The 13183-nt window shown below is 55.1% G+C and overlaps 1 protein-coding gene across 1 annotated transcript in view; it reads right to left on the bottom strand.

The window, feature by feature from the left end:
* Positions 1–2338: 2338 nt before the first annotated feature.
* POLR1A (RNA polymerase I subunit A) overlaps positions 2339–13183 on the bottom strand; it is an 84624-nt gene continuing 73779 nt past the window's right edge. The window contains exons 28-34 of the mRNA XM_006042040.4: positions 9176–9302; positions 7453–7563; positions 6541–6843; positions 5668–5868; positions 4337–4454; positions 3700–3864; positions 2339–3345 (exon numbers count right to left, since the gene is read on the bottom strand). Of these exons, the coding sequence (XP_006042102.3) occupies positions 3245–3345; positions 3700–3864; positions 4337–4454; positions 5668–5868; positions 6541–6843; positions 7453–7563; positions 9176–9302 (1126 nt within the window). The 3' untranslated portion in view covers positions 2339–3244. The remainder of the gene's footprint in view (positions 3346–3699; positions 3865–4336; positions 4455–5667; positions 5869–6540; positions 6844–7452; positions 7564–9175; positions 9303–13183) is intronic.

The raw sequence follows: 13183 nt of genomic DNA, 5'->3' as shown, positions 1-13183 counted from the left end.
TCAGAGAAGACCCGAGGCCTGTGGTTTCTGGCTGGCTTGGCTCCCTGAGATAATAGTGCTGGGCAGCCAGTGTGGAAAGCAGTGGTCAGTGGATGCCTGACCTCTGAACAGGGTTGACTTACCACTTGCAAAGAAAGGCCTGGGGGGCTGCACCATCGAGGGAGAAGGTGGGGGAGCTGGGCTGGGAGTGAGTGCATGAGGAGGGTAGTGATGACTGGACTGCTGATTCTCATTCCCCTCCCTTCTGGCTTCTGGGCACCCGAGTGCCTCCTCACTTCTCCTTCCCACTCTGGCTTCTCCCCAAAGCCAGCTGCGTGGGTGAGGGCCTCACCCCAAGTGGCAGGGGGAGGCAGGGTGCATGTTCATGCAATGCCTCGTGACTTCCTCAGCCTCTGGCTGGGTCACACAGGCTGAATTTCACATGTGCTTGTCAGTTTGGGGCCCTAGACCCTGAGCTCAGTGAAAGCAGGGCCTGTGTACTTCCCATATCTTTGGGAGCCTGGTGCAGTGGGCATCAAGATTGCATGTATGCAGAAATTCCCTGGCAGTCCAGTGGTTAGGACACTGAGCTTTCACTGCAAGGGGCATGGGTTTGATCCCTGAATAGGGAGCTAAGATCCTGCATGCCGGCATGGAGTCAGAAAAATAAACAACTTGTTGTGCTCAGCTGCTTTGGTTGTGTCCGACTCTTTGTAACCCTATGGACTGTAGCCTGCCAGGCTCCTCTGTCCTTGGAATTCTCCAGGCAGGAATACTGGAGTGGGTTGCCATTTCCTCCTCCAGGGGATCTTCCTGACTCAGGGATTGAACCTAAGTCTCCTGCATCAGTAGGCAGATTCTTTACTGCTGAGTCACTGGGGAAGCTTGCCACCTCTTTCTTTAAAAAAAAAAAAAGATACCCATGGAAAGATGGTACATCAAAAAAAAAAAAAAAAGATTGGGTGAGTGCAGGATGAGGGGAGGGGGAAAGAGGGGCAACTGCTTAAGTGCTGAGCAGCTCCAGGGACAACCAAGCCCAGCCCAGGTGAGCTGAGGTGTTCAGCCCTATTCCTGGGTACCAGGTTCTGGCCTCTCCCTGGGGCTGCAAACAAACCAGAGCTGTATGAATTCAACAGAGCTCTTGATTACCTCTCCAGGGAGGAGCGAGGAGCTGCTTAAAGAACTCAAGGCACGATTCTTTCAGTAATTCAAGCTTAGCTTTTTAAATAGGAACTTCTCAGAGCTGCTTCTAGAAACATTTCCTGGTCATGTCCCCTCCTCTTGCCCCTGCAGGAGCCCTGCTGCTAGGAACTTGTAAGTTGAGCGAGCAGGTGACCTGATGTGCTGGGCTGGGAGGCAGCTACAAACCTCTTGCTTTCTGGCCAGAAGTGTCACCACCTCTTTGCTGAGGCTCCAGGTAGAGCCTATCAAGGTGTCCTTTGAACCACACTGTGTTCTTGGCACCATGAAAGCTTCATCTCATACACACACACACATACCCACCTGCTTCCTGAGGGCAGGTATGCAGACCTTAAGATCTTTGTGGGGAAATCAGGTGTCTGACTCACGTGGAGAAGTCAACTCACCAATTAGAGGGGATGCTGGCTGTGACCTGGCACAACCCAGGGCTTATTCTAATAAGTTGGCGATTCTCAACCCTGTTCATATTAGACTAATGCTTGTTGCTCAGTAGTAAAGAATCTGCCTGCCAAAGCAAGAGACTCGGGTTCGATCCCTGAATCAGGAAGCTCCCCTGGAGAAGGAAATGGCAACCCACTCCAGTATTCTTGCCTGGGAAATCCCATGGACAGAGGAACTTGGTGGGCTACAGTCCACAGGGTCGCAAAGAGTCAGACACGACCGAGCACACACACATGTGGGGTATGCAGGATCTTAGTTCCCCAGCCAGGGAATGAACCCATGGCCCCTGCAGTGGAAGCGTATCATCCTGACCACGGTATCGTCAGGGAAATCCCAGGTGAGTCCTGTTTCTGCCAGCTTTCCCCTGGTGCCAGTGCAGGACACACAGGCTGAGTCTGGTCATCATGTGTCTGGAGGGAGTAGCGTGGTCACTTTTCTCAGACAAGGCCTCCCCTCCCAGCCCAGCCATTGCTCCTTCCCACTGGCTTCTGCTCCCCTGGCCTCAGGGATAGAAACTGGTTGTGGACGGGGGACACTGCAGGGACTGGCTGGGGTCAGAGGGGGAGGCTGCCAAGGCTGAGCTCTCCTTCCACACCCTCTGCCAAAAAAACAGGAAGAGGAACCTAAGCTGTGACTGTGCTGAGTAGTTCCAGTTGTGGGCTCTCAAATCACAACACAGAAACCATAAACCAAAGAGCCAAGAACAAAACCAAAAGCCTGAAGTCTTTTCTATGTTTCTCCTCCCGATGGCTGGTTCCAGCGATGTTTATTACTCAGCCTGAGTTGGAATAACATTAGACAAAAATAGAAACAGCCTCTGGTTCTACAAAGCCTGGGTCCAAGTCCTCTGACTTTTCTGTCCATGCCAGGGCCCCATGCTGCTGGTACCAGAGGTCAAGGGAGCCCCGGATGGGGCAGAGCCTATAGAGAGACACAGGCCTCAGTGCTGGATTGAGAACAGAGCTAGGGAAAGACAGCCAGGCAACTCACTCCAACAGTGCAGCCCGGCTGGGGATTCAGGGTTTCAGGTGGGGGTGAGCTGCTGGGGCCCCGGCGAGGCCTGCCCCAAGCGCAGGGCTGATCTGGGGTGCGAAGCCACATGCCCCAGGCATAGAAAGTGGGTAGTGAGAGGTCTCTACCATCCTGTGCTTGGTCCAGAGAGAGCACCTCAGGAGTGACTCTTACGGAACTCTGTCCCCAGCGGCTGGTGCAGCCAGCAGAAGCAGGCCAAGGGGCAGCAGTGTTCTGCCCGTTTTGAGCCCCCAGGAAGCCTGCCTGCAGTCACTGGCTGCTCACAGCACTGAGACCTCACCTCCCTACCCTGGGGGTGTCTGGGGGTTCCACCTCCGAGGCATCCTGCAGCACAGGGGGAGGTCCGGCCACTTTGAGCCGGGGTTAGGGGGTCTGGGGGGTATCTGGTAAGGACTTCATTCACATCCTGAGATGGGAAGGGGTGAGGATGAGCAACTCATCCATTTCCCAGGTGATCTCAGTCCAGCTCAAAGGCCAGCTGCTCTTTGGACCCCCAAAGTCACTGCCAGGCCCTGCGCCATCACTGTGAACTGCCCAGGACTCTGGGCTCCCGGTTCTCTCCTGTGACGGGCGGGCTGGTGCGCAGGGGGCACTATCTTAGTGGCTGCTTGAGCTCGAAGAGGCCGGTCCCACCCTTGACGACCTTCCCGACCACGAGGCAGGCTGATGGGGACCTCAGTTCGTCATGGGATCCTGGGAGACACAAGAGCACTTGTAAGGTATAGCTGGGGGTGATGGGAGGGGAAGAGACAGGTGTGGGGGGCACTCAGCAAGAGGCTTGGTGGTTAGGGCACCTCCAGAGCCATGAGGGTGGTCCTGAAGCTTGGGGCCTGGTGGGAACGAGGCCGCATTGCTTCTGAATTTTGAAGAGAGGAAGACCCTCCCCTCTCCTCCAAAAGGCAAGAGGTGGCCTTCCAGTCTGGTGCCCACCCACCAGCGCTTCCTGTACTGACCGCCCAGGCTCTCCCCAACGTGCGAGGCTGTGGAAGGGTGCCGGAACAGATTCAGGCAGGGGTGGGGAAGGCCAAGGACGTGCCCACGACTGACCCATGAGGGTGGCCTGCTTCAGAAACTGGAAGCTGGTCTCAAACGTCATCTGCTGCAGCGGCGAGGAGTTTGACCGGATCCCAAAGCGGTTCAGTGGCTTGTAAACACCCTCGAAGCACATGTAGTCAGCCACCAGCGAGAGGTGGCGGGGGTCAACGGCGATGCCTGTCACAGGGGTGGCAAGAGCAGGATGGGGGTTCAGCAGTGAAGAGGGGGAAGCAGCGTCACCTAACCCCAGGGCTCCCCCCGACCCGGCTCCATTACCTACTCACTCAGCTCTCTGACCCGACCTCGGTGGGCAGCCCTGTGTCCCTGGGCATCACAACTGCCTCTAGCAGCATGGGGAGCAGCCCTGCAGGACATGAGCCGCTACAGCACTGCGTGCCTTTGGGAACTGAAATCTTGAAGGCGAGGCGAGGAAGAGACTCTCCCTCTTCCCTCTGAGGCCAAGATCAGAAACATGTGGGGGGTGGGGAGGCCCTGGGGACGGGACTGACAGGACTGACACACAGGGGACCCTTCTTTACGGGGCCTGAGGGTCCCGTGGGCTCCACCCTCACTGCACCCATATTTCAGCTCCTTGACGATCTAGACCGGCACCCGGGGCCTCCTGCCTGCCACCCGCATCCCCTCTCACCGTATACAGCAAACACGTCCTTGATCTCCTTTTCAATCACGCGCAGTGCGGCCTCGATGCCGTACGTGCTGGCCATGGCATGGATGTCGTTGGAATAGAGACGGCGCAGATCTAGGATCTGGGGGAGGCGGGAGAGGATGTTGTGGAGGGCCTTGCCTTCTGCTCCCTCCGGCGGACATGTCCCACCCCGGGGCCTCGCTGCCGCCTTGGCTGCAGCTGATGACAAAGTGGGCGTGAGGTGGCCTAGGACTAGCCTAAGGAACGGTGTGGGCGGAGCGGCCGACAGCATGCTGGCTGGGCCCAGGGTCTCTCTCACCATCAGCCAGGGCTGGGAGATGATTCGCTATCTACTTTCAGAGTCAGGAACAAAGGTGTTTGTTTATGTAACAGAGAGACCTGGCTCTGCTGGTAGGTGAGGCAAGTTCCCTGGCAGAGATTCAATTTCCTTCGCCGGGTACAGGGGTCTGCCAGGCCTCTCCAGGGACCTGAAGCTCCAATTCAGCCATCCCGGGGCGGGGCTCACAGTGGCTGTGTGCTAGGGCATGTCACCCCCACAGGAGACAGCAGAGACCCCGGCGGGTCACCTGGCCTTGTTAAGACAAATCCCACGGGCATGACTCGAGTGCGCCCTGTCAGTGGCTGACGCTGGGGAGGCCTGAGCCCTTCCAGCTCTGTCCTCTGGGGAAGCAGCTGGTGAAAGGCTCTGGGCAGAGGTGGGACGTGTGCAGGGCAGTGCTGTGGGAGGATGTGTGTGAGGCTGGAGGACCCTGCCAGCTTAGTGCAGACGAGGGAAGAGTAGGCTGATATCAGCAACTCGGAATGCAGTGGGGAAAACTTGTGCCTGGGGATTGAAAGCATCTCAGAAGGTTCTGGGAGATGAAGTGAACTGGGGGGCAGCAACAGAGAGCTCAGAGGAAAGGATGGGTGTGCTTGGGAAGCAGGGGGAACAAGATACATAGGACTTTGCTGGGTGGGGGGGCCCAGGGCCCCCTTCACCAGATAAACCAAGCAGCTCCCCAGCCAGCACTCAGTATAACTATTTCTTACAAGTCTATGTTCGGAGGTTTCGATTTCCAAGAAAAGAAACTGCATGCAAATTAATTTGTGAAACTCTGGGTTCAGTAAAGTTAAGCAGGTTTCGTTCTGCAAATCTTAACCAGGCTCATGTGCACTGGAGATCCCCAAGAGGTGGCCTGGGCTGCAGACTTGGTTTGGGAAGCGTGGGTTAGACGCGTGAATAGCCCAGGAAGGGCCAGGACAGAGTGGCTGGAGCCTGAGCTGGCGTGAGGACCCATCCGCAGGACAGCATGTGACCCTGAGCAGACACGCACCTCGGCGTACTTGAACAGCTCCGGGAGGTTGATGCCTTCTGTGTTTAAGACAAGCTCCTTCTCGTTCTTACTGTTGGTGGTCTCATTCAGGAGGCACCTTGTGATACCCTTGGTTGCGTAGATGACGGCTCCTTGGGCCAAGGATGCTACCAGGGAGCTCATGTCAAAGTTGACTTTCATGAGAGGGAGCTTCAGCGTCACCTGCAAGAGGAAGGGGAGCTGAGCTAGAAGACAGGGCTGCCCCAGCCCCACACCACTCAGGGTCCCTGAGAGACCCCTCCAAGCCCCACTGGGGCAAGCCGGGCAGTGGACTTGGCACGTGAACATGGGCTGACTTAATGACCACATGGCAGCCATGTCCGGTCCCACAGACTGAGGTGAAAACAGCAGAGCACCATCCATTTTCACAGATGTCATTGGTGAAACTCACCTCCACTCAACATGAGCTCCACTCAACATCACCCTTGATATCCTTTCAATGACCACAAAGTGTAACACACATCCCTCTGTACGTGTACTCCTGGTCAATGACTCATATCTGTGCTACCATTTACGAATCACTGAACTGGATCAAAGGAAAGGACTAAAGCCAGTGTATGTGTAGACGTCTAGGCATCCAGACCAGTGAGCCTTCCAGGGACACTGCAATCCTGGAAGTGATACCAGGCAGAAAGGTGGTGTGAGGAACGCAGTGTCTGCCGGCCTCTGTGATGTGCATCAACACATGGGTTGTACTGAGGCCTGAAGTTCCCACATGAAAGTACCTTCAGGGCCTGATGCCTCAAACCCCCACAGGCTGTTACTGGAAAGTCAGAGTGAGCGGGCCCAAGAGGGGGCTGTGATCTGGGGCTGGTGAACCTCACGGGCACTGACCTGGCACCACAGGCCGCCCTGTGTGTCATACTGGTAGTCCTCTATGAACGGGTGGCACTCGCGCACCGCCTGTGCCCGGCGCTCCACCGCCTCGGCCCCCTGGGGCTCCCGGCTTCGGGCGCGCTTCTGTGGCTGCGTCAGGGGGGCGCCGGGGAGCAAGCTCTCCTCGGGGGCCCAGCTGCCTTCCTCCTGCTCCTGCTGAACGCCTTCTTTGAGGCTGGTCCCTTCCTCCTGAATGTCCTCGTCCTCCTTCTCCTCTTCCTCCTTCTCCTCCTCCTCCTCCTCCTCGCTGTCATAGTCGACCTGGCAGGGATGGAATGCAGGCCACGTCACTTGGGCCCGACCAGCAACCTGAACTTGACCTTGCAGAACAAGTGCGACCCTCCCCCCACCCCCAGAAGAGCTCTCATCTGCTGGCTGACCCCAGCCCCACCGGCTCTATCGGCCTGGCCTCTGCCCTCTGTTTGCCCCCCTGGGGACACCAGCCCCTCAGTCCCAGGGCCCCCTCCTCGGAGCTGTGTGCCCCACCTCTAGCTCTCTCACCTGGGAGCCCCACTGGCCCCTCCACACCAGCAGCAATCGTGGTGGTAAAGGACTGAAAGGGGGAAGGGGAAGGACTCATTTTCTGTAAAGACAGAAGGTGGCCTGACTTTCCCTCCCGAAGGCCTCGGGGTCCCCCAATTTAATTCAGGTACAGGGACAGCCAGTCCTTAAGGGCAGCCCTGGGCCAGCTCCTGTCTACTCGCCACCCCATGAACACCACCTTCTCCATCGAATGGCTGTGTTTGGCAGACTGGTTTTGCTTCAAGGTTCCCCATGGTTCCAGCATGATGCACAGGCATGTCCTTACACAACCGGGGAGGGGAGCCCTCAGGTGTGACAGAGGTGTCACCTCGGCCAAAGGCCCCTCACCTCCTCCTCTTGTTTTTCCTTGCGTTTGGCATCCGAGGCATCAGCATCTCCCTCCTCAGCTTCAGCGTCCACAATGTGCCCCTCCTCTTCCTCGTCGCCCTCCTGCTCTCCCTGGGGTTCCAGGAAAAGAAAGAGAAAGATGAGCTCCAATACCACATGCCTGGTGAAGCCATCTATCCATGCACCATACTGGTCACCCATCCACCCGCCTGTCTCCTTACTCAGCCACCCAGCCACCCTACCTGCCTCTCACCCACCCATTCATCACACAGTACCTACCACCTTCCCAATTCCATCTACATCCCTTCCACCCACCTACCCACCCCTGGATTCCATACTTCCTTCTCTTCAGCCTAAATCTTTACACATACCACTCATAAAACCTTGTATTAAGAAGAAAAAAAAAGTGCCAAGGCTTTCCAAGTCATTAAAAGAAGATGGTGCTAATATTGTTCCAAGTATTTATGCTTTGGGTGGAGATGAAAAGAAAGAATTACCTTGGCATTTTAGAAACTAAATATTTATTCCTTTCTCCTGACCCTGGCACCTAGTTCTTTATGATCTCCTCCTGGGTGAATTAAGAATTAAGACTGGGCAGCCTTCCAAAGACATTCCAATTGGTAGACTCCAGGGCAGGAGACCTGGAATTCTGTCTAGGCCAGATCCTCATTTTAGGGATAAGGAGACAAGCCCAGAGAGAGGAGGTGTCATAGCTGAAATCACGGAGCTGGAAAAGGATGGGACCAGTCTTCATTGCACCCCCGTCCAAGCAGAGAACAGCCAACTGTTGGCCCAGACAAGACCCAGGGAGCTGGCCCCACACTGCCTCTGCATCTCTGGGCAGATGTATATATGTATGTCTTAGTCGTTCAGTTGTGTCCGACTCTTTGCAACCCCACGGACTGTAGCCTGCCAGACTCCTCTGTCCATGGAATTTTACAGGCAAGAATACTGGAGTGGGTTGCCATTCCCTTCTCCAAGGGATCTTAAGGTATCATCATTTCTGGATTATTTTGCCTCCAATGGCTTCCCTCTGGCTCCTTCCTTTTCCATCACTGAAGCCCAACTTCCCTGCTTCAGAATGCCTCTCTGGTCCCTGCCCAGTACTCTGTGAGTCTCAGTTTATCTGGCCTAGGTAAGCCAAAGCCAGAGCCAGTGAAAACAGATAAAAAAACTTCCAAAAGTCTAGTAGGTATCATTACTTTGAGTCTATCCTCAGGATAAAAAAAAATTACCTACAGAGGAGAGGGGGCCCTGAGAGCAGACAGACGGATGAGCTGGGGCCCGCACCCAGGGCGAGGCAGGCCGCTCTGGGTGGCTGCCAGTGGCAGCTCCCCGCCGTGGCCCTCCACACCCAAGAAGGAAACACTGCTTCTCGGCTCTCAGAGCAGCAGATAAATCCTCAGGTAAGGGACTGCCCTGGTGGTCTAGTGGTTAAGGCTGACTCCATGCTTTCCCAACGCAGGGTGCACAGGTTCAATCCCTGGTCAGGGAACTAAGACCCCACGTGCTATGTGGCCACACACACACACACACACACACACACACACAAGCCAAGGTAAGCAGAGAGAGGGGCCAACCCTAGGAAGGAGCACAAGGAGCACTGAAAACAGTCACGGAGCCATCCCAGGAGAGCAGACTCAGTGAGTCACCACCCTGAGGGGGCCCCAGCCTCGGACCTCCCTGCAATGGTCCCCAAGGGGCCCCCAAGGGACTTGCTCACCCGATTCCTCTCTGACTCGCCAGCATTGTCTAGATCCCGCTGGGTGGCTCTCCGCATGTTCACATTTCTGAAAGCTGATGCTTTGCTGTTCTTCTTCCTGATGGCTTCCATCAGAATTTTAAAGAATCTAAAATTAGAAGAAAGCCCCACAGCCCCGTTCAGTACCAACATCTCCACTCTTCCTTCACTGCGGGGATAAGATGCTCTAAGGACTTCACCCACTTGAGGTGATGCTGGGGACTGATTCAGGAGACAGAGACCTTGCCTCTCCAGTCAGCTCATTTTTTCCCCCTTTTGCTATTTCTGGGCTGGGGCGGGGGTGGGGGGGGGTGGGGGGGGGGGGAGAGGCACATACGGTGCATCAGAAAGGCAGGGCTGAAAGTGTGCTCCACCATTTGCAGGGGGCACGGCCTGGATCACCGCCAATGGTCTCCTGGGCCATTCCCAGGGGGCGTGGCCTCAATCACCACCGATGATCTCCTGAACTTTACTTCTCTTGTCTGGAAAGTGTGGGTGTCATGCAATCTTGCTTTAGAGATTAGAAACACCCCCATGTCCACCAAAACCTGTCATGGGGCCTGGCAGGCTGGCTGCTCAATAAGTGACAGTTGTTGGTGCCCTGTGGGGCCAGCTAACCAGTACAGCGGGGCCTTCAGTAGGAGGGGCACCCAGGCTGGGGCCAGGGCTGCCCCCAGCCCACCTACCACATCTCCAGGAAGTGCTTGGGGCTGACAACTTCTGTCTCCTTGGTGTGGGAGCCCTGACGATTTGATGAGAGAGCTAAGATGTGGAAGAGCTTATCAGAATCTCCAAGGCAGTGATAACGTACTTTGTGGTAGTAAATCACATCGACAGACTGTGGTGGTGGTTGTTTAGTTGCTCAGTCCTGCCCAACTCATTTGAGACCCCATGGACTGTAGCGCGCCAGGCTCCTCTGTCCATAGCCAGGCAAGAATACTGGAGTGGGTTGCCATTTTCTTCACCAGGGGATCTTCCTGACCCATGGGTTCGATTGGCAGCTAAAGTCTTTACCATTGAGCCAGCAGGGAAGCCCATCGACAGGTTAGAACCAAGGGAAGTTAAAAGGACTAACGCGAGGCAGAAAGAGCCCAGCAGGCCTTCCCCAGCCCTTCCTCCTGGGTTATCTATTTGTCGCCTGCCTTGTCTCCTGTCCCCTGCTCCTGTCCTCATATATCTATCCTCTTGCCGGTCTTCTGAGTCAGGCTATAACAGCACACCAAATGGTCTGCTTTTAATTATACAAACTATCAGTTCCTCATCTGCCCAGCCAGCCAGCCTGTGTTCTCTGAGCATCTGTGATGTGCCTGCCACGTGCCAGCCCAGGGGGCAAAGCCAGGATGAAAAGACAGGCACTCAGCACCTTAACTGGAGGACTGAGCCGGTCACGTGTTTACTATTTTATTCAGTAAAAGCAACAGACTGCTACTCTCCCTCCCAATTTCCACCCCCCACTCCCAAGTTTTTAAAGCTGTACATGGTTTTGGCTGAGGTTTCTGCCTTTGGAAGGCTCCTTACCCACTGATCCAGGAAAAATCCTGGTCACCAGGCAGGAGGAACAGGAACAAGACGGCCAGATAGGGAGATGCCCAGCTTGACTTTAGAAAGATATATAATCAACTGGGAAGAGAGGGAGGAAGAGATGCTTCTGAAAGGACAGGTTCAGGTCTCCGCTCTGCCAGAGTCTAGAGAGAGACAGACGAGGGCCTTGACCTCATCTGCAACTGTGGGGACCACTCCCGCCACATGCCCAGAGTCAGGGCACAGTCAGTCACCACAGGCCCACAATGATCACTCTGTGAAGGTTGTGCCATCTGTCAGAATGTGACAACTGAGGTGGAGCCGGATGGGGGCAGCAGCGGAGAAATCTCCCTCCCACATGAATTAATTACCAAAGGGAACATGACTCTCGGCTGTTTCCGAAAGCGCCCACCAACAGCTCCACCACCTGCCGTGTGCAGGGTCAGCCTCACCAAAGCCAACCTGGTGTGTGACACAGCTGGGGACCGGAGGTCGGAGCTCACCTCCTGCCTCTGAGCTCAGTATTCTTCCCACCTCACAGCCCCAGCCTGCCTTCTGAATCATTTATACACACACCCAAAGGGATGGGTGCCAGGAGGAATATTTAGGGGAGCTTCATGGCTTATTTGTCTCCATTAGGGAAGCACCTCATGTGTTTCTATCTTTTTTCTCTCCCATTTATGGAAAAAGAGTCTCATGAGGGACTTCCCCGGCAGTCCAGCAGTTGAGACTCCACGCTTCCCCTGCAGGGGCTGCAGGTTCGATCCCCGCAGTTGGGGAACTAAGATCCTATAAGCTATGCAGTGCAGTCAAGAAAGTAAAGTCCCGTGATTCAAAAGAAGGGAAGAAAGAGAGGGGAAAAGGGAAGAGAGACAGAAAAGAGGTGGAGAGAGATGAGAAAGGGGAGAAGGAGAAAGAAAAAAGAAAAAGCTTCTGGGGGTGTGTGGGGGAGTGGTCACCCTTCTGAAGGCACATTCCCATCCCCACGTGGTCTGCATGGGGCCTGCACAGCGCAGGCCTGGCAAAGGCAGCCCAACCACTCACCCCCCGATGCTGCTCTCTCGCTTGAACCCTGCCTGCCCAAGCCACAGAGTAGCTTCACCAAGGGCGAGGGCCCATAGCTTTGTTTATCACAGCTCTTCAAGTACTCTAGCCAAATGCCAAGTAGGAGCCGACTAAGTATTTCACCACTGAAAAGAGAAGTCAGGGTTCTCCCTAACAAGAAGAAATTTTTAAACAGTGATGGATTTTCAATCCCCCAAATGAATATAAAGAGAAAGAACTCTGGGCACAGCATGGTGCACACCTCATGCAACTTTCCTGCCTACACCTGAGATGCATGGAAATAGGGCCGATCGGCCCGCTCTCGGTAATTCTCAAGAGGCCACATGATCCTAATTCCTGTTTCTCAGACAAGGGCTGCCTGGACAGGACAAACACGTGGCACACTGGGAGAGATGTTCCTCCCAGTTAATTAATGAGCTGGCGTCCGGTCTCCTGCGACATGACCCAGCACCCCGAGAGCACTCCTGACAGAATGAGCCTCCTCCACCCTGGCGAGGGGTGACGCACATGCTCCCCAGGGCCCGGCCGGCTCCCCCATCCAAAGGGCTGAGCTCACATCCAAGGTCATCTAAACAACCCTGCCGTCCTACACGCCACCTGCTTAGTGGGGCCAGGCTGCAGCCAGCCCCAGTCTTCAGGTGAGAGGGAAGAAGAGGGCCTGGGCAAGACAGTTGCTCCCTCCTGGCCACGCTACCCCAGGACTGCCCTGTGAGTGGGCGGCACTCAGCAAATATTTGTGGAATCACTGTGTGGATGGATATCCTGCCTTCACTCTGCCCCTGGTTCTTTGATTCTGAGTAGCATTGGAAGACCTGAGGGCTGTTCCAGACTGAAGACAGGGGCCAGGGCTCCGTGGCCAAATCCTGTTAACATATCTGGTTGAGCCTCAACGGGCTTTTACAAAGATATGAATTAACTGCAAATGCTTACAAATTAGAGACTAATTTATAAAAGTAAAAGCAAGCAAGGGCTTCCCAGGTGGTACTAGTGGTAAAGAATCCACCTGCAATGCAGAAGACATAATGAGTCGTGAGTTCGATCCCTGGGTTGGGAAGATCCCCTGGAGGAGGGCATGGCAACCCACTTCAGTATTCTTGCCTGGAGAATCCCCGGGGACAGAGGATCCTGGTGTGCTACAGTCCATGGGGTCGCCAAGAGTCAGACATGACTGAAACGACCGAGCAAGCACACACGCAAAAAAAAAAAAAAAAAAAAAAAAAAAACCAAAGACAGGAAAAAAAAGAGAGGTAGTTTTCTTATTACTTTTTTTGAATCAGAAGGTCTGGCCACCCTGGCCCACATTCCTGCCCTCTCGAGGCAGATGACATGATCTCCAGTTGGCCAGGGGCTCCCAAATGCCTCACCGGCCTTCTTACCTGCCGACCCCGCAGCCATTTGAGTCTG

Source organism: Bubalus bubalis, chromosome 12 (genome assembly GCF_019923935.1).
Source record: "Bubalus bubalis isolate 160015118507 breed Murrah chromosome 12, NDDB_SH_1, whole genome shotgun sequence".
Classification (NCBI taxonomy): Eukaryota; Metazoa; Chordata; class Mammalia; order Artiodactyla; family Bovidae; genus Bubalus; species Bubalus bubalis.
The sequence above is the reverse complement of the archived record's forward strand: the minus strand, read 5'-3'. Positions and strand labels throughout refer to the sequence as shown.